Consider the following 24,275-nt stretch of genomic DNA (forward strand, 5'->3'; position numbering starts at 1 on the left):
AAACAAATGCAATACATTAAAAACAAGGTATTAAAAATTAACAAGGAGAGTGAGAGTTTTTTTTGTTTTGTTTTTGAAATCAACAAAATGATTATATTTAAAGCTAATAGATTCAACTTATGCATTATTTAAAAACACTAATCTAATAATTATTAATTTATTTAATTATTAGTTAAAACTAGTAATCTAATATAAAATATTTTATTTAAATTTTAAGTTGTACAAAAATATAAAATCAAGTAGTTAAATAAAAATTCAACTATAATATATTAATATTATGAACATGAACGGAGGGATGGAGAGGATTTCTAGCGTTTTCTGTAAGGGTTTAGGGTAAAACCCTAAGGTTTTTATTGCAGATTACTACAAACATCTGGAGCAGTGTACCTGTCTATCGACAATATTGCCTGCTGTTTCCGTTTCACCTCGTCCGTCGCTTTCGGCTGTCGGTTTCTGGCTTGGAACATGGGGGATACAATGGAAGTAGAAGAGCTCGATTATTCCGAGGATCCCTATCCGGACCGTGTCATCTTTGGGAATCCTAGCTTCACCTCGCCGGCATCTGGCCCTAATTTTTTGTCCGACCCTGCTCCGCCTATTTCGTCGCCAGTGGTCTCATTTTCTGGGCACTGTTCTGCACCTCCTCACATTGGGTCGCTCTCGATAGAATCCCCTGCCTTGGATTGTCCTCCTTTATCACCTGGTACCCTGCACATTTTGACTGCGAATACACCCCCCCATCGCCCTCTTTCGATCCTCATCCGTCCATTTCGGCATTTTTCACCGCGCCGCCTGTAGACATCCATACCTCCGCGGCTCCAAACCCTCCCTCATCTGCTCACTCGCCGTCGGGCTGTTTCGAGACCCCTGCGGTCAAGGTAAAGTCCGCTAAATTTTTTCCTTTGGAGGGATCCCCTGATCCATTGGTGGACCACCCATCTGCACCTTGTATAGGCAAGAGAAAGACCAAGTGCGTGAAGGAAACCTCCAAGGACATCACCATCCGATTTGGTGAGACCTCTGCAATTAGGGAGGCAGCATACATGGCTAGTACGGTGCTTGTTGGGCATGTCCGCGGCAGAGCGTACTCGGCTACCAGACTTACTCTATGGGTCAAGGAGATATGGGGTGGATTGTTGAAGGAATTGCCTGAGGTACAGATCCTTCCTAGGGGGTGGTTTGCTCTTCACTTTGCAAAGGAAAACTATACGGATTTGGTTCTCGCCAGGTATTGGCATATTGAGATGGCCCCGGTCCTTCTTAAGCGATGGAGTCCCTTGTTCGACCCTGAGAGAGAGAAAATTGGGGTTGGACCCCTCTGGGTGCGCTTGCCGGGGCTTCCATTACAGTACTGGTGTGAGGAAGTCTTCATCAGAATTGGTAATGCTCTCGGTACCTATCTGGACCATGATCGAACATTTGTGGAATCAAAGAATAGAACCCTTGCTCGCATTCTGGTCCATTTGGACACACGTGAGGGTTTGGAGGAGAAGATTACATTATAATGGGGGAAGTTCATCAGGGTCCAGATCCTGGACTATGAAGGGGTTCCGTTCCGCTGCCGGTGATGCCACAGGGTGGGACATATCTTCAAAGATTTCCCTCTTATCAAAAAATCAGAGGACACCCCAAAAGCATCACCTGCACCATCCAGGATTGACTCGTCGGCTGTTTTGCGCTCTCCTGCTCCGGGTCCTACTCCTCCGGCAAGCACTCCCCTACATAAGGCGGTCGAGGTGGTGCACAGATCGATCTCACCATCGCACACCAGGTCTCGGGCAGCTGCTGAAGCCGCAAAAGCTTCGGGTACTCCTCTTACCTCATATACCTCATCTATTGCTTATTGTTCATTTGTTGTTGCATCTTCCATATACACATCTATGGCACATTGCACTATGTCGACTCCACCCTTAATTGCCACTACTGCCCCCTCTCTGCATTCGCTCACTACATCCTCCACCTCTCCATCATCCTCTAGGGTTTCACCATCTCATCACTATTATCTTCGTTCCTGAACCCTAGCTAGCGGTACCCCGGTTCGACATGCTGGACTGGGTCTTACTCTACCTGGTTCAGTTCCTTTGACATCTCGGGGGAGGAAATCTGATCTCTCCAAAGCCATCAAGCATGCTGGGGCTGAAGTAGCCTCTGGTCGTCAATCCACTCTCGATGGGGTTCTTAGAGCTTTGAACACCCCGAGTGGAGTTCCCCCATGAAGTGTCTATCTTTTAACTGTAGAGGCATGGCTAGTGCCTCTAAGAAACTAGCCCTGCGGAGACTCTTTGAGGTTGATCCTATCGATATCATCTTGCTTCAAGAAACCCTAGGTATGGCTGATCACATTACCAGCTCTCTGCAATCTCTTTTCCTGGGATGGACCTTCTTGGCAATGGATGCTGTGGGGAGATCTGGAGGACTTGCCATTGGTTACAACCCTCGCACCATCAGGGTTTCAGCATCATGGGGAGGCCACAGATTCATGGGCATAGATTTATTCTCGGCTGAGCTTGGAACCAACCTTCGGGTTGTCAATATTTATGGACCCTGTCAACAGAGGGAGAATTTCTGGCAGCATATGCTAAACCTCTCGATCTTTTCTTCTGATCACATCATCCTAGGAGGAGATCTAAATTTTTCCTTGGGTTTCTGTGAATCTTGGGGGTCTATGGCACAAGTGGATTCAATCTCGAGGTTTATGACAAACCTCCTGGAGCAGTACAATTTTGTGGATGTCCCCATGAATAAACCCCTTCCCACTTGGAGGAATAGAAGGGTGGGTGAAGCTGCACTCGCGCGAAGACTAGACAAATTTCTAATGAAAGGCCCCCTCTTACAGCATCTACATCACTACAAACAATGGGTTGGTTCAGGGGGCATTTCGGATCATTCCCCAATCTATCTAGAGGTTTTGGGCCCTCATCCTAAACCAAAAGCCCCCTTTAAATTCAACCATGTTTGGTTACAGGACCCTGCCTACATTAGCTTGGTTACGGACTTCTGGGCTGCCAACCCGATTAATAGATCTGATTCCTTGGCTAAAGGGTTCTGTAATAATCTGTCCAAGCTCAAGCATCTTTCTATTAATTGGGCTAGAGAGAAGTATCTGAGGGAGAACTCGCTACTAGCCCACATTGAATCTGAGCTGAGCTCTTTGCTTGATGAGAGAAGCTTGGGGTTTATTTCAGCTGAAGACAAGTCGCACCTGATTGAGCTAGAGAACCAGAAGGCTCAAATTCTGAAGGAGAGAGAGGAATCCCTGAGATTAAGGAGTAGGGCCATATGGTTGAAAGCTGGGGATGACAACACTAGATTCTTTCAAAATTATGCTAAAGGAAGAAAGGTATCAAACACCATCTGGAATCTTCCACTTCCTGAGGGAGGAGTTGCAGACTCTTTCAATAAACTCTCCCATCTTGGCTCTACACATTTCAAGAATCTATATAAAAGCCCTCCTAGTTCAAATCTTGCTGACATCATAAATGTGGCTGGACATTTCCCCATATTTGTCAATGAGGACGAGGCAGAGGAGCTATATGCACCGGTGACTACTGGTGAACTTGAAAGCACGTTAAAATGGTTCAAGAAGGACAAGAGCCCGGGCCCGAATGGCTGGACCATAGAATTCTATCTTGCATTTTACGACCTTCTGGGACAGGATCTGTTGAAAGTTGTGGAAGAATGCAGATTATCCGGATCGTTGTACAATGCCATCAATTCGACTTTCATTGCTCTCATTCCAAAATCCAATACTCCTTCCTCTTTTGATGATTATAGGCCTCTATCTTTGTGCAACTGTTTGTACAAAATTATTTCCAAGATCATTGCCAACAGACTCTGGCCTATTCTCTCCCAGTCATATTGCCATATTGCCACTCGGTAATTTGCGTTTCTTGAACATCGACAGATTCATGAAGCCATTCAATCGGAACAAGAAGCAATTCATTCTATCTGGACCATACATCATAAAGGCATTATTCTCAAGATAGATCTGGCAAAAGCCTTTGATCGTGTTAACTGGCTTTACATTAAGATGCTCCTTATCCATTTGGGCTTCCCTCATCACTTCATCACTTGGATTATGGCCTGCATTACATCCCCTACCTTTAGTGTCCTCATTAATGGCTCTGCTTCTCATTTCTTCCATTCAGAGAGGGGGCTTAGACAAGGCTGCCCACTCTCTCCCTCTTTGTTTTGATTGTCATGGATGGACTTAGTCGCTTGATTGCATCGGCTAAGTGGGATGGAGATCTTCGTGGGCTCAAGATATCAAATGATTGCTTTCTCACACACCTCTTATTTGTGGATGATGTTCTCATCTTCCTTGATGGTAGTATTCGGGACTCTCGTACCTTCTCCAAAATCCTCCTTCTTTTCTCAATCGCTACCAGGATGCTAGCCAACCAATCAAAATCTACCATTACCTTTGCCTGAACCTCCATTCAAGAGTCCCACCTTGCTCATCAACCTTTTCCTTATTGTATCTATCCACTAGACAAGGGTCTCAAATACTTGGGATTTTGGATTAAGCCTATTAGTCAGAGGATTGCATATTGGGTTTAGCTAGTTACCAAATTGGAAAAAGGGCTATCCATCTGGATTCACAGATATTTATCCAGGGCATGCATGCTCGTTCTTATCAAATCTGTTCTGGAGGCTATGCCAGTTTTCTGGATGGCACTTGCATGGATACCCAAGAATATCTTAGCTCGTATTCAACAACTCTGCAACATATATATCTGGAATGGGAATCAAGACAAACTTTTTTTTTGCATGGGTAAGTTGGAAGAAGATTGCATTGCTTAAGAAATGGGGCAGTTGGGGTCTAAAATATCTCCCTTTATTTGCACAAGCCCTTGCTGCAAAAATGGGTTGGACCCTGCTGACAGGATAGAACCTTTGGACTACCATTTCTTATCATAAGTATATTTGGCCTCAACACATCATGGACTGGGTCCGATTGCCAAGTTGGCCAAAGTCAGGAATCTCAATAGTTTGGAAGGCACTCCTTCACTCTCTCCCTCATATCAGGGACAATCTTGTTTGGCGAATCAATGATGGTTCAAAGGCCCGCATAGGCTTGGATCCATGGACTGGAGGAGGAGGAAGATATCAACTGTCTAGAGATCTCATACAACATCTACACTCCCATGAGATCAAGGTGATTGCAAATATTGCAGATCATCAAAACACCTGTATTTTTTCCCAAGCATGGAAAACTGCAATGCAACTTGAATTACCTCCATGCTGGCACCAGGAATGGCATGAATATATCTCTGCACTATCTGAATCGCATATCAAGATTAAAGAGGGCCCTGATGAACTTATCTGGTGTTATGCGGAGAATGGTATCTACTCTCCAAAGTCAGGGTATCTATCCTTGATCTCCCACAAAAAACCGGATCAGATTACATCTTGGTGGAAGTCCATTTGGAAACTTACAACACCTCCTCGGACCAGATTGTTTTTCTGGTGTATTCTTAGAGATAAAGTGCCTACGGGAGAGTACCTCACACATAGATCTTTTCATGGACCAAATTGGTGCACCTTATGCAAAATCTCATCTGAATCGACTTCACATCTTTTTTTGAATTGCTCTGCCCTGATTACTCTCTGGCATAACTTATCTTCTTCTATACATTTTTCTGGGCAATGGGCTGGCGACGATCTCGGCAGTGCATGGGATGATTGGTTTAATCGGCATAAGGGATCCAAACTTCAAAGCCTCCCTTTGATTATCAGCTGGTATGTCTGGCTGGCCCGGAACCGCTCTATCTTCAACAACAGGCCTGTGTACATGTATTGTATCAGCATATAATGAGATGCCCGAACCACAACAACCTAGAGCCCGCAGACCTCATGCACCTCCTCTCATTGATAAAAACACACCTTGGGCGTATTTTGATGGTGCAACAAATTAGCAGGGATGTGGTGGCATTTTTATCCTATACTTAAGTGAACAACATTACTATAAAATGAAGATGGGTTTGGGAGCTGGAACTAATAACTTCGCTGAACTCATTACCCTTTGACACCTTCTGCATTTCTCTTTGGGACATCATTGCATGAACATAAACATTTTTGGAGACTTAAAGATCATCATAAACTGGTTCAATAATATTAATGCTTGTCACTCAGTAATATATTGGATGAAGTTAATATTTTCAAGGCTCAATTTAATGACATCACTTGCAATCATATCTATAGGGAACATAACAACAGTGTTGACGGGCTATCCAAGGAGGCCACGACACTTCCCAGAGGAGAGTGGATGATCTAGGAACAACGGGGGACAAATGAATACCGCTACTACCATCGCCCATACATAGATCAACACTATCACAGGGCAGAGAGCCCTTGATCACTGGTTATTATGTCTATTATTGAGAAATGTAAATTTTGACTTTGTATATATTTTATTTCACAAGACATATATGTGGTTTTTAAATGCCCTGCGTGGCATATGTATAGGCTTATAAATAGGCTCCTCTTACAGTTTTTGGAAGATCACCTTGTGTGGTGAATCTGAAAGGTACTTAGTTTTTTGGTGAATTTTTGAACAAGTCCTCAGAGGCTAGAATGATACAGCATATGCAATCGCATCTACAATATGTAATTTTTCTAAGTATTAATGAAAAATTACAATTTTTCCAGTGGAAAAAAAATTATGAACATGAATGAATATTTATCCTAATTGATTAAAATTGCATTAAAATCTCTCTCTCTCTCTCTCTCACACACACATAACAATTTTAAAAACAACTACAGAGTAAGCCGAGCATTTATTATAATTGTAATCAATAAAATAAATTATTTATAGAAAAAAAATAACTATGAGAGAAAGGTTGTTATATTTATATTTATATAAACATAACAAAGAAGAAGGCAAAACAAGGAGGGGTTTAAAAAAATAAAGAAACTATAAAGAAAGGGCAAGAACCCAAATCTTGTTTATCTTCCACCCGTCGTCTCTATTCAGATTGTTATCCCGCCTTTCAATTTCTATAGCCTCCCTAAACTTCTGATGATGGAAGTGATAAATCTTTGCAATGACCTGAGAATCCTCAATACATACATGGAGTTTAGTTTTTTCTACATGCCGAGCTAAGGCCAAAGAGCGAGACCTGTTATGTTTGATGTCCACTGCATGCTCATGAATCCTTTGATTTATTGAGCGACATGTTTCCCCAATATATGGTGCTCCACAAGAACATGGAATTAAATAAACACTTTTCCAAATCAAGTGCACCCTGATGTAAATCACTGCCACTCTTAAGTAAATCATTGTTTCACTGTCATGCCACCATTATGTCAATAACATCAATGTAGTTAAGTCATTGCCTCACTATCTAGTCATGCATAAGATTACTATCATTGTCTTGCCAAGTCAAGTCAAAACATCACATCTAGGTTCACAATCAATGTTAAAAGACACAACATTGTTAGGAACCAAGCCTAATATACAATAATACTGAATGGCTAGGTTTAACAGTCAAATATCAAGTTATTGTCTTTATCATATTCTCATGAGTTGGCTGCATATTAAGGTCAGAGTATACTATAAGAAAGGTTATTATTTCATTGTCTTTCATCAAAAAATGTTGTGCCAAAAGTCATTGGAACTTATTATGTTAGAATACTTAACAACCTTCTTCAAGATATGGATATATTTCCTGCCAACTTGTGATGTTCAATGACCATTCATATTATTCCACTAATTATTGTTGTTGTGATAATTTTGGATTGCTTCTGGATTTTACTTTAAGTTGAATGACTTAGGTACATTTGTTGGATCATGTTGTTGATAAGAGAGCACATTATTTTGAGGCTTTAATAGAATATCATTCACCACAAAAAAACTAGAAATCAATCATTGGATTAGTGCATTTGATATTTGAAGTTGTTCACTGAAGTATTATTGTGCCATATTAGAAATAGTTAATAAGCCGACCTTACAAATCTCCACTGCTATAGTTGACTTGAATTAACAATTAGTCTAAATTTCACATACTCAGTTAAGCCAAGGTTCATTGTATATTGATATGCTCAATTTGTCACCTCTCAAGTCATTGTCACTCATTCATCACTTATCCTTACACATCAAATGTTATTTTTGTCAACATGTCAATCTTATTGTTGCACCAATGATCACATCTAGGCACAACTATTGATATGTCACAACTCACTTTTTGTTAAACATTGGAGTCATCATTGTACTGAAGTGTTCACAAGCTTGCAACTATAGTGCCTTTGTTTTGAAATCTTTGCTTTCAAGAGATGTATGGAATAGGATTGCACCTTTCCTAGCTAGATCACTTCAGAATTGATGCTATAGAGGGTTGAATCTTGTACCTCCTTTGTCGAGTTGTTTTCTTCAAAAAAAATAGTTCACATATTTAATGTATTAGGCCCTACCTCAGATATCAAATATGTTATCCATAATTCGGTCTCCAATGAGACTAACATAAAACAAATTCAACATAAACCAGGAAAAATACTACAAGTTCCCTTGCTTGATCTTACAGAGTGGAGGTTACTACAAAATCTTAGGTCCACACTTTGGGATGAGCTCAAGAGTCTCAAAAATATAATAATAAACCCTAGATCTATAATTATAATTGGCCTATAACTGGTGGTCAACGTACAAACAAAACCCAAAGAAAAAAAATAGAAATCATGCACAAAAAAGACCCTGAAATCATATTGGTGGTCAAGTATGTATTGCAAAACATAGGATTGATGCTTCTAATGACTTTCTCTATTCCTCACAAACACATCTTTGAAATATGCCAATCCTAACCAATGAATCCTAGATCAACCAAGAATAAAACAAAATTCAAAACCCAAAGAAATGATCTTCCCTACCCTTGAATTAAAAAGGGATGACCAAGTCCCAATTATAAGCAAGAATAAAAACCAACCACTCGATGTTTCGATGTTTTATACAAGGGCCGAAATTCAGAGTAACAATTATATTGACTTTTCCTTTTTGTTCATATATTTTGAGGGTAGGATATGTGTCTTTTTATAGTTTAATTATTAGCTTAGGAAGGGCGTCATAAGGCTAGACATTGGAGAGCTTTTTGGAGGGAAGTTTTCCCCTTTTTAAATTTCAATTTATTTAAATTGGAATTCAAAGGCAAGGATGTTTATCTTTTAGGAGTTAGTTTTTAATGTTTTATAGGATTCAATATTTAAAATATTAATTGAGGTCTTTTATGAAATAGTTTAACCACACCTAAGATGGAGAAATCCTTCTTTATTGAGTTAAGTAAGTGTTATCCTATGGTAGGGTGCCTTGTCACCATGGATGGGGTTTTAGCCCACAAATTGAGGTCTTCAAATTCAAACATGAATACCTTTCAGTTCGCGAGGCCTCTTGGGGCATGCCACATACCATCAGAAACGTTTTAACAAGGAGAATCAAACGACGAGGATCTCCAAGGAAAACTTAATGATTTGCTTCTTCAAAAAATCTTAACAAGTCTGGGATACATCCTTAGTCCACGGAACCCAAACCCTAGAATTAGGGTTTTCAACCATCCAATAGTGGAGCTTCCATCTTGATGTTATACAGACAAATATAAGTTTGTTAATTAATAGTTTGGCATCAATGGCAGGTGTTTAGTCAAATTCAAACCCCATGGTTGAAATCAATGACAACACCATTCAACAATATCCCCCTTTATCATTGATAGCAACACACGTACTCCTTATGTAACAACCCTCGTTAAAAATCCATGTAAAAAATGTATAAGGCCATGGAGATGGGACATGTATTCCAAGTTGAATGTTGGGAAAAACATTCTAGTGGGTGTTCATTTAGGTTATTATGGCTAAGAAAAATTGTCAAAGGCAATGATAAAGAATTTGGAAAGGCATGAGGCATTTATTTATGAAAATAATGGAAATTAGGAGAAAAGGAACGTGGAAGGTCACAGGTTGCATGTGAGGAGGAAATTGAAGGAAAATAACGGAAATTGAAGAAATAGAGGCCTCATTGATAAAAAGGCTTATGAGGATCACTTGGAAGGATTGGTCAGTTCATTTTTGGATCTCTCTCATTATTCTCTCTCTCTCTCTCTTGGACGAGTTTTCTTGGAGCACTTTGGTATTGGATCGAGAAAGGCAAAGAAGGAAAAAGGAAGTAAGGAACAAGCAAGGAAGAGCAGGATGAGGCAACTACAACAATATTTTTTTCATGTGTGATTCCCTTGCTAGATTTGCAATGTATGGCATTGCATGCGTTCTTTTCTGTCATGGCATGGGTTTTTCCAGGTGTGACAGTGTTTTCAGCCTAGCCTTTCCATTTCTGGATAGCCTTGATGACATGGGTTCTCATACTTCGGTTGAGCTGGATTGTCGAATGGATTCAAAGCTGAGTGGGGTGGATCGCTGAAATGACAAACATAGGGCCTAGTGGTCCATGAACTGGACTGTGGATCACGGTAAAGCCACTAGCCTAGTAACCCATGAGCCAGACTAATGCCAATATTGTGTGCCTTGATGGGCCTATGAATCCTTTTCGGTGAATGGCAGGATATATGGTAAAGCCAAGAGGTGGTTTTATCTTTGTTGGGCTTAGTAGTCCCGTAATGGGATGTACGATAAAGCCTGGAGAGTGGGTCTCGGTGTAGGGCCTAGTTCTCCTTGGATTAGATTGTGGATTACGGTAAAGCCTAAGAGACTAAGAGGCACTCAAATTCCTTAGGGTGTAGTTGGAGAACTTCGTTATAATCCATGCTTGTTTAGTTCTTTTCGGTTGGTTATGAGTCCCACATTCATGCTCAGAATATGGCATGGGGGTGATTGGCTAAAGAGGGACTTGGATCAACCAATCTATGGTCGAGTGGAACGTGGTAGTCCCATCCTTGGCTGGTTTCTACATTCATTAATGAGAAATTCTTCCCTTTGGTTTTCATGTGTAAATGTATTGGTTTATATGTGGATTCTATGGCTGATGTATTTTGGTTTTTTGTTATTACTATGCTGGTTATGTATATGTTTTATGACAACAACTATGTATGATTCTTATCATGTTTTTACTTGTAAATGAATGGACAATGTATGTATGACCTAATAGATGATAATGTAGCAAATGACATGAGGGAACAATGGTTCTTAGTGATGCTTAGATAAGTACGAGATTCCTATGCTTAAATATGTTGTTTACACCTATAGATTACATGCTCGTGATATGCTTGACGAAATATCTGTCATGGCTAGTAGGGGTTTGGTTAAGGGCTTCTTCAACTAATTACTTTTTCATCATTGTTTCCCTATTATTTTTTAGCTTTAAAGATGTCATTCAATTCTGGGTGGTGACCTAGGCTTTAGGTCTGAAAAAGTGGCTCAAATATTGGGGATGCTAGCACCGAACCAGACAAAATGGTCCCTAGACGCTGGCTTGCAGGTCTGTCGTAGCGTCCAGAGGTCCCTATACGTTGACATGGCCATAGCATGAGAGCGTCTAGAGGTCAAGTAATAAAAAACTTCAGTGGGGCTTAGGGGAAAGCTCCCTGGAGTGTTGGCATGGTTCTCAAGGGTCCTGCAGCTGATGTGTAAGGTCTCTATGTTGTGTTTATGTCGATTCCATTTCCTTTATGTCACATAGGAGGTTTTATCCAATCATAGTAACCTCTCGTCACATGTTTATCCTGGTTGGCCGGTTACTTTGGTAGATGTGGGGGGAGCATGTTACACCTTCTATGAGTACAACTCCCCCTGGATTCATAATTTAATCTTCTTCCCATGATTTCTCTCCCCCTTTGACATCAATGGCAAAGGATGGCTCCCACTGACAATCTGCCTACTTCCTATGGACCTATAACCTGCTTATACTCCCCCTGACGAGAGGCCTTGTTTTTTTTTTCTTCAAGATACCTTAATCATCTTCGAAATGATTTCCTCAATGTTGGCTACAACAAGCTGTATCCCCATGTAATGTTATGCTTCATTTAGATTTCCATTGATGAACTTTTTCCTTTCACAACTTGCCAAGACCTTTCACAAATTTTCATTTGCTAACCTGTTTTCATCAAACTCTCAATGATGATGATGATTCTTCTTCTAATGATTTGCCAATTTTTAAAGAGACGATGATCCTTGTGGAGTGGTTATCCTTAAAATGTTCTTCCCCACTTGAGCTCGATATAATCTCATGACTTGAGACATTTGATTGAAGTCCTCTCCAAGATTTGTCAAAGTGAAGTTGTTATTATGTCCACAATACTGCACATTTTTCAACTGTTGTCTTCTCAATAGATAGATCTTTAAAATGCACAAATATTGTTGCATAGGCTACCCCTCCTCAAAATTCAGGTAGTCAACAAACCATAGATTTCAAAATAATGTATCACACAACTCTGCGACTGGATCGTCCGTAACCCTGTCATTGTCTAATGTACCTATTGATTGATCATGACTTTTTACCTTTATGAAACCTGAAAGCATCATCATTGAGACTTTCTCATTTGCTTGATCTTCTTCCTTTTTCTTTCTCCTCTGAACCTTCTTGTACCTCATGTTAGGGTCATCATTCATGGTAGCTTCCATCTTGTACATGAAATCGCGAGTTATGTGCTCATAATTATGACATTGTAACATTCAACATTGGGCCTGAATACATACATCCAGCTATCAATGTCATTGTGAAACTTGTCTCGTGATCCTACAAAATTGCTTCCAGGGTTTTGATAACGCCCTTGATAATTGTACTTGTCAGAAGATTTACAATCCCTAGACATATGTCCAAAGTTTGTACATGAAAAAAACCATTAAACAAGCTAGCGTACCTAGATGAATTATCTTCTTTGGATGATATCCTATATTCATTCTTCATCGGAGGCAGTGACGTAGTCCTTTGTTGAATTTTGTCTCTTATTTATTTAGCATTATTCTTTGGTGCTACAACATTTTTTATCTCCTTTGATCCTTCTCTTTTATCAATCTTCTCCTCGATCTTGTTATGCAAAGTTTTGATACTTGTGCCTTCACTATATGGAGCTTTACCTTCTTTTTATGCCTTCATATTTATCTGAGATAATTCTTGATGTTTCCTGTCAATAGCTTGTAAGTGTTCCATTTTCCAATTGTTGAACTTGTTGATTTCAGTAAGAGTCGTGTCAAGTTCTTCCCGCTTTCGAGTAAGGTCTTCTTGAAACTGGAATTTCAAGATTTGTCTTCTTCTTTCTGCTTCTTTTATGTGTAGCTTTAGAAGAGTGACATTTTCTACTTCTTAGTTGAAAACTTTTATCTCTTAACTTTTCCTTCCATTTTTCTTCTTGATCTTGTCTATCTCTGCAATAGTTGTATCCAGTTCCTTTTACTTTTGATCAACTTCAAATATGTACCTTTACCGGATTCATTTTGTTGGCTTAGCTGGTCTTTCTTTTTCTTCTCTACTTCTCGCACTTGGAGTTTCAAAAGAGAAACTTCTTCCTTGAGTGTGTGATTTTCCCTTTCTATGTTCTTCCATTCTTTGTTACTCTCTTTAAGTTTTGTTCTAATTGATTCTTCAACTTTTTTTTTTGCTTGTTCCAGCTGCTCTTTAAGGATAATCATGATCTCCTTTGATTCTTCATTCTTCTTATTGAGGCTTATGGCATGATATTTTTCTATTTTCAGTTCGACTTCCAGAAGTTTTACGTTTTCCTTTTCAAACTTAAGCTCCTTTGTAAACATGACAATGTCATTTTGAAATTCGAACTTGTTCTTCTCTTCATCATCCTCTTCAAAATCTTCTTTCATATTAACATTTTCTTTGTCATTGGTAATAGGATCTGAAATTATTTGAATACTTGGAACTTCCTTTAAACATTTGGATTGCTTCTTTGATTTACTCACCTCTGCACTCTAAGATTTTCCTTATAGTTGTTGAGCTGCTACTTAAGGAACCAACTTTGATACCAATTTTTGGAAATACTGAGAGGGGGCGGGGGTAGGGGGAATTAGTATTTCTTATCATATTGTAATTTTAATATTTCAAAGCATTAATTATCTCTAACATTTCATCAACATAAATAGTAAACAACACCATTCGACAATGCACAATAATTAAGGCAGTAGACACTAATATTTTTAGTTCAAAAACACCCTGCAGGTCAAAAACCACATAACGCTTCTTAATATTTTTCGTTAAAAAATGATTACTTAAAAATTTCACCTCCAACTGAATGAGGATCCAACCTGTAGGATTCTACAAAACTCTATCTATCAACTACAACTAGGAGGAAGCTCCAACAACTTAGATCTCATGCTCCAACCTGACCGATGCTCCAACACCTTATGCACCAGTTGCAACTAGACAAACACTCCAATGCCCTATGTAGGCTAGAACCTTCCCTATCACCACCATACCACCCTGAAGTGTTCTTAGGCTCCAACATGAAGGTGACTCTAATCACCTGCCTTGCACCACCTTGCCACCCTAATCAACAGGCGAACCATGTTTCACAATTTTCAGACTAGATCCCCCTGTGCTATGAATCAATATAAATAAAATATAATGAAGATTTTGTTTCTTTACTCAATATGTATATCATTTTCAAGTCTTGGAAGCTTCATAACTCAACTCTTCTGAAATAATTCCTCAAGCACTAGCTCCAACACATAATCAGTCCTCTGCTCAACCTGACCACTACAATTTCTGAACACTTTGCAATATGCAATTGTTCACATAATGCAACTGTAGAACATTACAATCATCACCATCAATAGGTCATGATCACATGTCCACTGCACTATCAAGATAATCTCTGGCACTTGTTGTATCGCCAATATCTTTGTGTCATGTCATACTATCAATCCAAAATCCATACAATTATCATCAAGGAAATTGTCATGTACAAGTAACACCATCAAATACCAAAACACACTATCAAATATCAAGTACACTCTCATGTATATTACTAACTTTGTTAAGTAAATCACTTATTCACTGCCATGCCACAATTCTATCAATAAGAGCATTGTAGTTTAGTCACTGCTCGAGTGTCTTGCCATGCACAAGATTACTATAATTGTCCTTCTAAGTTAAGTCAAAACATCACATGAAGGGTTTACTGTTGTAGTAATATTGTCACACATATAGGTTCACAATCAATGTTAAAATACACAACACTATCAAGAACCAAGACCAATATACAACTCCATTGTTAGGTTTAATAGTAAAATATCAAGTTATTATCTCTATCATACTGTCACGAGTTGGTTGCATATTAGGGTAATTGTGTATATTACAAGTGTTGAGTCACAAACTTGCATCTTCCCTATACACCTTTTTAGCCTTCTTCAGTTACTTGAACCACCAAGCTGTCAAATCATTGCATATTAGTTTAAAAAGAGCTTATAAAATGGTTTCCTAACTATGTCTTGTGACTACTGTTTGATCTAGATTTTTGCTCAGTCAACTGCGGAATCTTGTCAGTTTCCGCAGCCAGCTCAACTTTTCGCGGCCTTTTTGTTGAAGTCTATGTTACAGGTGTCTATTGGAGAATCCAGCCACATGGGCAAGCTGCAAATGATGTGGACATGGAATGTGTCCCTTTGGTTCAGCATAATCACTCACAAAAGGCCATGGTCAAGGACAGTCAAAGCGGTGGTCAACCTAAGAGTTTTGCGGTGGCAGGACTCTGTTTTTCACCACGTGAAGACTTGCGTTGCAAATTCCTCAATCTCAGGAGGTGTGATAACACCTGTGGACTGCTCCGTGAATCCAAATCCAACAGCCATCACTCCTTGGATTTAATTGTCACGGCTACCTATTGTGGCCACCAACAACCCCCCTCCTTATTTAGTATTAGCAATAACACTATATAAGTGGGGACCCTTAGTCAAAATTTTAAAAAAATCAATTAGTGCTTACATGTCACTCCTTAAGAAATATCGCATCGCGCAAAGAATGATAGGGTATTTTCTTATGAGTCAAAATGATAAAATGCGAGATTGCGACGCAAAACTCCATCGCATCGCATGCGTTAATGAACACTCACGTTGGAAAACCTTAAAATCGCCGATATGGGATATCGCATGTCGCGAAATTGCACAAAATACACATAATGATTAAATGATTAAGCGATCTGCGATCTTGCGATATTGCGATCTACGATCTTTGCGATATTGCGATCAAACAACCTTGCGATAAAACATCACGATGAAAGTGCGATAATGCGATACAACGATATGCGATACTGCGATGCAAATCGCAGAAACATTTCATCGCAGATTTTCCCGGCTCAATATTCAAGAAGTTTTTCCATAAACCAAGAACTGGTTGCACGCTTTAATGATAATTAAATGAGTTATATGCCAGTTGTTGATAAAATATGGTTTTGTGTTTTTTGAAGGGCCAGTTCACGTAAGGTGGCGTGTTTTTACATATCCGTGGAATTTAAAGCTTTCCTGTCGTTATTTATTATCATTACTCTCTCCTCACTTGTGAACTGCAAGAATGAAGAAAAAAAGTTACGCAAAGCAATGTGCAGGAAGCTATGGGAAAAAGGGTAAGGCTCCAATGTCTAAAGACAGAGAAAAGGCGCCCTTATAAACAGATACTGCATCAGAGAAGCCCGGATCAAAGAACAGAGGCAGTTTCCGATGCGCGATTAGCGCCTAGCGCTAATCGCGCATCGCTGAGAAAATTGCTCGAGAAGGAAAGCTTCTAACTGCTCAGTCACCTGTAAGCCCGAAAATTGCAAGAAAGCAATGATAAAAACAAACTGGAAACAGAAAGCTAAAGAAAAGGCAGAAGCAATTCAAGGGTTAACCAAGTTGAACTGGGATTATTACTGGGCATACACGGTAAAGCCACATAGTCAGTGGATGACTCTCAAGTATATCATCGATTTTGCTGAGAAGGTGGTGCCAACTCTTGCCAATTATGTTTTCTTAGCTCAACCAAAAGCGGAAGACAGTCTACCGACCCTACTCAAGCAAATACTGAATGCTTGCAACGTTAAGGAGAAAATGCAGAAATAGTTAGATATTAGATTTAATTTTTAGAAATAGTTTTGTTTTATTTTTGCTTAGAAAAGGGGCGGTCATTTAAACTGTATCCTGAATTTTTGTAAATAAGTTATTTAGTTAGTAGTATTTAAACCCTTCTCATGCATTCAAAGAAGGGTCCAGAAATTTATCAAAAACTTGTCCTCAGAACATGCACTTTTGCACCCTCCAAGGAGGTTTTGATGAATGAATGGAACAAGATTTCTTGATGTTTGGATTTGATATCTGCTACTGATGTTGCACTTCTGTACACTTAGTGGATGTTAGAGCAAGGAGATATAAATCATTGTCGTTTGAAGCTCATGAGTAGGACTATTTATAAATGGTACTTTTATCTCTTAACCATTTCTGCTTATGTGTTAAAGTGATATACAATTTTTAGTTGTTTATGTATTACTGCATGAATGCCTGAGTTATCATTTGGCAATTTTGTACGGTGATAGCTATTTATTTATGCTTAATGTATGAATAGCTCATTATGTGATATGTTTTTCACAACTGTTTCGTCTAACTTTTTATGCGAAGTGGTTCATCCTTATTAATTTCTTTTCTCATAATAGCTGAATGATCTTTATTACCAGTTGTTATTTGAAATCTTTTTAGATCGCATAATAGAAGAATTATATCCCGAGTTAGTATAGACTTAGATGTTGCTGCTTATTAGATTACAATAGCATAGCATTAGATTTAAGTTAAAATTAGAATATTTCAATTAGGAATTGTTAGATCAGGAACATCAAATTCTACACACACACACACTCATAGATTGGGAAACTGGTCCTATATCCCCAGTCGGACCCGCTATACCAAACGGATAAGGAGCTGCCAACCAAGGTGCAGACCGGGCGGGTATCCCCTTTGTTGTAGACCCGATTTTCGGGGCTTCAACACTACCATATTACTAGATCTCCGGACGTGGTTATTCATGTGTCTGTTTAGCAACGCAGAATTTAGGAAGTAGTTGTAGCATCCTCATTTATAAATAACGCGTTATCGTACGCTTATTAGTCAGCTTGATATATGTAATTTTGACTGTTTTACGAGCCCACTGTGTCGTGCTCTATATTTATATTATGACTGCATTTTAATATATGAGAAGACAGTGTTCTTAAGTTCAATTTGTGACTGATTGCTGATTGGCCGAGGTTGCAGAGGGCCCCTGTACACCAAGGTTCTGTAATTGCTGTATAGTTTCTTGCTTTCTTCCTTTATGTTTGTGATGCCATAATCATTTGCTTGTATATATTACACAATTTTTGGTATTCATGATAGTTGTTGTCCATAGTTTCTTTTATGCTTTCTAATGACTGTTAACTGATCAGTGTTTTTCTTTCAGGTCCTTATAGACAACATGGGCAATTGCACATAACTTTTTAATGACTAATGACATGAAATCATCTTGTCCTTCTGCTGATTTATTTTCTGAGTTCTAATTCCAGCACTGTTTATTTCTTTCAGTTTTGTTTTGCTCATTTACTTTTATGCAATTTAGAAATCAGATTACTCAATTTGTTTATGATTACCTCCTATAGCCAGAGCGAGTCGAATGGTGAGGGATCAGAATATGAGTTGATGTAGTATGATTTAGTTTACTTTTCTGCAAGTTAGTGATTATATTACTCATGTCATTTTCAATTACCTCCTATAGCTAGAGCGAGTCGAATGGTGAGGGATTGAAGTATGAATGTGTAGTTTGATCTTAGTTTCATTTTATGCAATTTAGATATCAGATTACTCAATTTGTTTATGATTACCTCCTATAGCCAGAGTGAGTCGAATGGTGAGGGGTCAGAATATGAGTTGAAGTAGTATGATTTAGTTTACTTTGCTTACAGTTTTTGAATTGCTTTGAGTTCAGTTTTTTCTCTTTTTATACAACAACAAGGATACTGGGCTTCATTGTCACTAGCTCACTATTTGGTACATTTTTATTTTCTCTTAGGAATTGATTTCATCACTGCAAGTTTTTAAAACCTTTTAAAGAATTTTGAAGTTTGGAAATTATTTTAGAGGTCACCATTGCCTTGAACACTTATATCCATACTTGACTTTTGCCATCTCACATTAGGGAATCAACAAAAGATAAATCCAAAAACAAACCAAAAATAAAAAACGACAAAGAATTAAGAAATCGGTTATCTTGCATATACAGTGCACTTCACTTCAACAGTTTACGACTCCCGGATTGAAAATTTATATAGCAATTTAGGACACACTAAATTGACCAAACTTTTTGGCACCGTTGCCGGGGCAGTGAAACTAGGTAGACAATTTCTTAAAAAAAAAACAAGAAAATTTCAAGGAAGGTAAAAATTGATAACTTCTCAAAGTATGCTCTCCTCTTGCACCTAGTGTGATCTGGAGGATCAAAAAAGAGAGTTATTGGTTTAATAATTTCTTGAGTATGCTCTCTTCTTGCACCTAGAGTGACCTGGAAGATTAGAAAGAGAATTATTAGCCCGACTTGAAGAAAAAAAAATGACATGCATAGAGCAAGAGATTCTAGGGAAAGGTTTATAGCTAGGGCCAAGAGTTCAATTTTTATAACTCCATCTACTTCAAGGTATAGACAAGAAACACATCCATCATCTCCAACTCACACTCCTAGCCTTAGGATTCCTAGAATTCAAGAGGCAGTAACTGAATTAGGAGACTCTCCCACACTATCCACCGAATCTGAGTTAGGAAAAGACCCTTTCTTTACTTCTACAGGAAAACACATTGTAATTGAGGAAGTAGAATCACCTGAAGAAGAAGAAGGAGAAATTCCTCCTCGTTCGCTATTAGTAGAAGAACCAGAGGACTCTGAAATATCTGAGGAAACTATCATGACAGAGGAAGTAGTGAACGGATTTGGAGGAGGTAGAGGTAGAGGTAACAATGGGGGAAATAGGGATGGAGATAACTCATTTGGATTTCCTATAGTTGATGAGGAATATCGAACAACAATGAAAAACATATCACCATCTGTCCTCGCAAACTTTTATGGGTTGCGAAGTGAGGATCCTGAAACATTTCTATTTGAGTTTGAAGTCGTGTGCCGAACTTATGATTATATGGAAGACTTGTTTAAGATAGACTTTTCGGCGAAAATCACATGAGAAATCATTTGTCGACGCGTTTCGAACCAACCAGTGTGGTTCATCGTCAGGGCAAGTTGAAAAACAGATCCAGCATAGCCTGTTTAAATAGCTCGGGCAGAGACACCAACGGTTACCTGTGAAAAAGCTGACTTTAAGGAGCAAGGTCAAATTTAGTTATATTAGGTATAAAAAATAATAATAATTAAATAAATTTATATAAATTCTATAAATTTAGTTATATCAGGTGTAAGATAAATGAAGAATAATAATAAATTATTTATTTATTAGATAAATATAGTAATGAGGAATAATGATAAATTATTTATTTATTTATTAAATAAGTAAATAAATATATAAATGAATGAAGAAATATAATTTAATAAATATAATGGTAAATATGTAAATAAATTATTTAATAAATGAAAAAAGGTATCATTAGTAGGTTAAATAAATATATAAATATATAAATTTAGTTAATAATAAATTATTTATTAAATATATAAATGAAGAATCAAATAATAAATTATATATTTATTTACTAGATAAATTAATGAATATATAAATAAATAATAGTAAATAAACTATTTGTTTAATTTATATAAATAAAAATACAATGGTTAAAATGTAAACGAATTAATGTGTAAATTAGTTAGAATTAATAAATAATTAAACTAGAGCAGAAGAATAAATAAATTAGAATCCAAAAAAGGAACTCAAAATAAAATAATTAAAGCTAGTTATAGGAATTAAGAATTAAAAGGAAAGGGGATAAATAAATACATAAAATTAAAAGTAAGAATAACTAAAATCGGAATTGAAATTATTAGTTTAAACAAATAGATGGGTTAATTGATAGGAAAGAAAATAAGAATAATAACCATAATAATAAAAGAATACAAGCTGACTAAAAGAATACTTGCTCCTTTAGTCTATCTTAAACTTGTTATGGATCACAGAAGCCTCAACTCTACTATATGGAAGACTCTCAAAAGCTCAAATTGTTTCCTTCAACATTGAAGGGAGCTGCTTTAAAATGGTTCATGGGATTAGTCACACAATCTATTAGGACTTGGAATGATATGAAACACACATTTTTGGATAGATGCCTCGACTATTGTATGCCCACCAATCACAAGGATGAGGTATTCAAAATGGTGCAAAAAGAAGATGAAAACTTGGAAGATTTACTTGAAAGATTTCAATACAACTTGAAAAGAGCAAAAATGAATAATTTAGATGAGGAAACCTTGAAAGCCCTTATATTAAAAGCCATTAGAGATGAATGGATATATATTTTGAACATGATGGGAAAAGGAGATATATCTCAACTTCCACTTCATGATATAGCAGAGCTATGTGTCCATCTCTCAAGGGGAAAATCTAAAACTGGGAAAGGACCTAGAGATCCTTCTCTCATTAGAGCAAACAAATCTGCAAGTGGATTAGCAAGTAGGGTTGAGATTGGAAACATGCTTGATGAGTTCAAAACTGATATTTTAGGAAGTCTTAGTGAGCAACTAGATACCCTTAAGATACAAAAAAAGCAGAAAACAGAAGCTGAAGCTTTAGCCATCTTTTATCCAAAATGTAGGAAGAAACATGCTCTAAGGGAATGTCCCTTGGATGCAAAAGTTGTAGAAACATGTGTGATTTGTTCAGAAAGCCATGAGACCAAGGATTGTCCATCAATTCCTGGGCTCAAAGCTGTCTTTCAAGAAGATCCAAATTCAATTGAGTCTCTCTGTTTTGTTTCAAGGAGACCTTGGCAGGGGCAACAAAATCAAGGGTTTAACAACCCTACAAACTTTCAACCCCCACCAAATTGGAATCCTTGGCAACAACCTTGGTCCCAACCTCAAAATCCATTTCAATCATGGGTACAAGGTATGAAAAATACTTATGGGAGATTTGCCTAATTTTATCAATATCCTCCATCTTTTCAAAATCAACAAGCTCCACAACTTCCAAATCAAAATCCACAACTTTCATTGCCATTTCCACAACAACAACAACCTTCTCAACAGAATCCAAATTCCCAACTCTTGCTTCCATTCCAAAAAAAGACAAATCAACTACCTTTCCAGTCATTGCCAAACCCCAATAATAAAAACCCTCAAAATGCTTACATGGTAGAAGGACAACAATTTCCTACTTATAGGATTGTTCCTCTTAATGATGTACAACTCAGATCTGGTAGAGTTTTAGACAAGCCTTCTATAGATGCTCAAAAGCAAAGCATTTCTGAGGAAGATTCTCTTGAAGCCAATAAAGGTTCTGAAGTATCTCTTCAAAACCCAAGCACTCAAAAAGAAAAATAAAAAGAGTCAACCCCCACAACTCCTATAGTTGAGCAACCTGCATCTTCATCCACACCTCCTTTTCCTGAAAGATTACAATTTGATAAAGGAGTGGAAAAACAAATCTTGTTGCCTGACTATGATTTCCTAGATGAATTAAAGAATGTTTGTATCAAGATTCCCTTGTTACAAGCCATTAGAGAAATTCCTATTCTAGCAAAAACAATAAAGGAGTTGAGTCTCAAAAGACCAGGAAGGAAACCAAGAGATACAAGAAGAATCCACCTGGTAGGAAAAATTGCAGATATCATGATGGGAAAAATTACCATGCAGAAGTATGTAGATCTCGGTAGTCCAATTGTCAAAACACATATCAATGGGGTAGAAATTCCAAATACTTTGATTGATTTAGGGGTTGCTATCAAAATTATGAGTAGACAGACTATGGAACAGCTAAAACTTCCTAATCTTCTTTTTACACCTACTTTACTGCAACTTGCAGATCGATCAATTATCAAACCAGATGGTGTATTAGAAGACATTTCGGTCTCCTTAGATTCTTGGGAATATCCAGTAGATTTCATGATTTTAACTCCCAAGAGTAATCTAGGAGGGCACCCACTCATCTTAGGAAGACCTTGGCTAGCCACAGCTGATGCTTCTATCAATTGTAGATCTGGGGATATGTATATTTCTGATGGTAATTCAACAAAGAAATTCAATATGTATCCTCCAGCAAAAGAAATTATAGAAGTAGGAGATAATGAATGGGTCGATGATGAGGACACTATACTCGAGCAGGCAAAAAGTACTTTTCATTTTTGGATGGTTTTAGTGGCTATAATCAAATTCAGGTAGAACCTGAAGATCAAGATAAGACCACATTTACCTGTCCATGGGGAACTTTTTCTTACCGAGTGCTTCCTTTTGGATTATGTAATGCACCCGCAACATTTCAAAGGGCAGTACTAGGAATCTTTTCTGATCCATGATTGTGTAGAGGTTTATATGGATGATTTTACAGTTTATGGTGATTCATTTGAAGAGGAATTAGAGAATTTGGAAAAAGTCCTCATAAGATGTAAAGAAACAAACCTTTCATTGAGTCATGAAAAATGTTTTATGATGTTTACTAAAGGTATTGTTTTAGGACATCATATTTCAGGGGATGGGATTAAAGTTGATAGATCAAAAGTTGAAGTCATCTCCAAGTTGCCTATTCCAAATTGTCAAAAAGATGTTAGATGTTTTTTGGGATTTACTGGGTACTATAGAAGACTTATAGAAAAATTCACCAAAATAGCATCTCCACTCTTCAAATTACTTACAAAAGACTGTGAATTCAAATGGGATCATGATTGTCAATCAGCATTTGAAACTTTGAAAGCAAGAATATCTGAAGCACCTATTTTGAGAGGACCAAATTTGAAACTTCCTTTCCATATTTATACAGATGCTTCAGATACAGCTCTAGGAGCTATGTTGGGTCAAAAGGATTTAGTTCCTTATGCCATTTACTGTACCAGTAAAAATTTGACTCCCACTGAGTTGAACTATACTGTGACTGAAAAAGAGTTCTTAGCTGTTGTTCATGCAATCAATAAGTTTAGACATTATATAACATGCTATGAAACTTTTGTCCATACTGATCATTCTGCAATTAGATATCTAATGAACAAACCTGTTACTAATGGCAGAGTTACATGATGGCTCTTACTTTTACAGGAATTCAATATTACTGTGTTGGATAGACCAGGGAAACAAAATACAGTAGCTGATTTCTTGTCTAGGATCCAAAATACTAACGGAGATTCTCCTGTAGAGGATAAGTTTCCAGATGAATATTTATTTGCAGTAACTACTAAGACTCCTTGGTATGCAGATATTGCTAACT

General features: G+C 37.8%; 1 protein-coding gene across 1 annotated transcript; it reads left to right on the plus strand.

Moving 5' to 3' along the window:
* Nucleotides 1–1,043: 1,043 nt before the first annotated feature.
* LOC149197136 (uncharacterized) lies at nucleotides 1,044–1,505 on the plus strand. Its single transcript, XM_089408574.1, has one exon. It carries the CDS (start codon nucleotides 1,044–1,046, stop codon nucleotides 1,503–1,505), a length of 462 nt encoding a protein of 153 aa, XP_089264700.1.
* Nucleotides 1,506–24,275: the final 22,770 nt, after the last annotated feature.

Source organism: Pinus tabuliformis, chromosome 2_2 (genome assembly GCF_031772625.1).
Source record: "Pinus tabuliformis cultivar Carrire ecotype Pingquan chromosome 2_2, CPIR1, whole genome shotgun sequence".
Lineage (NCBI taxonomy): Eukaryota > Viridiplantae > Streptophyta > Pinopsida > Pinales > Pinaceae > Pinus > Pinus tabuliformis.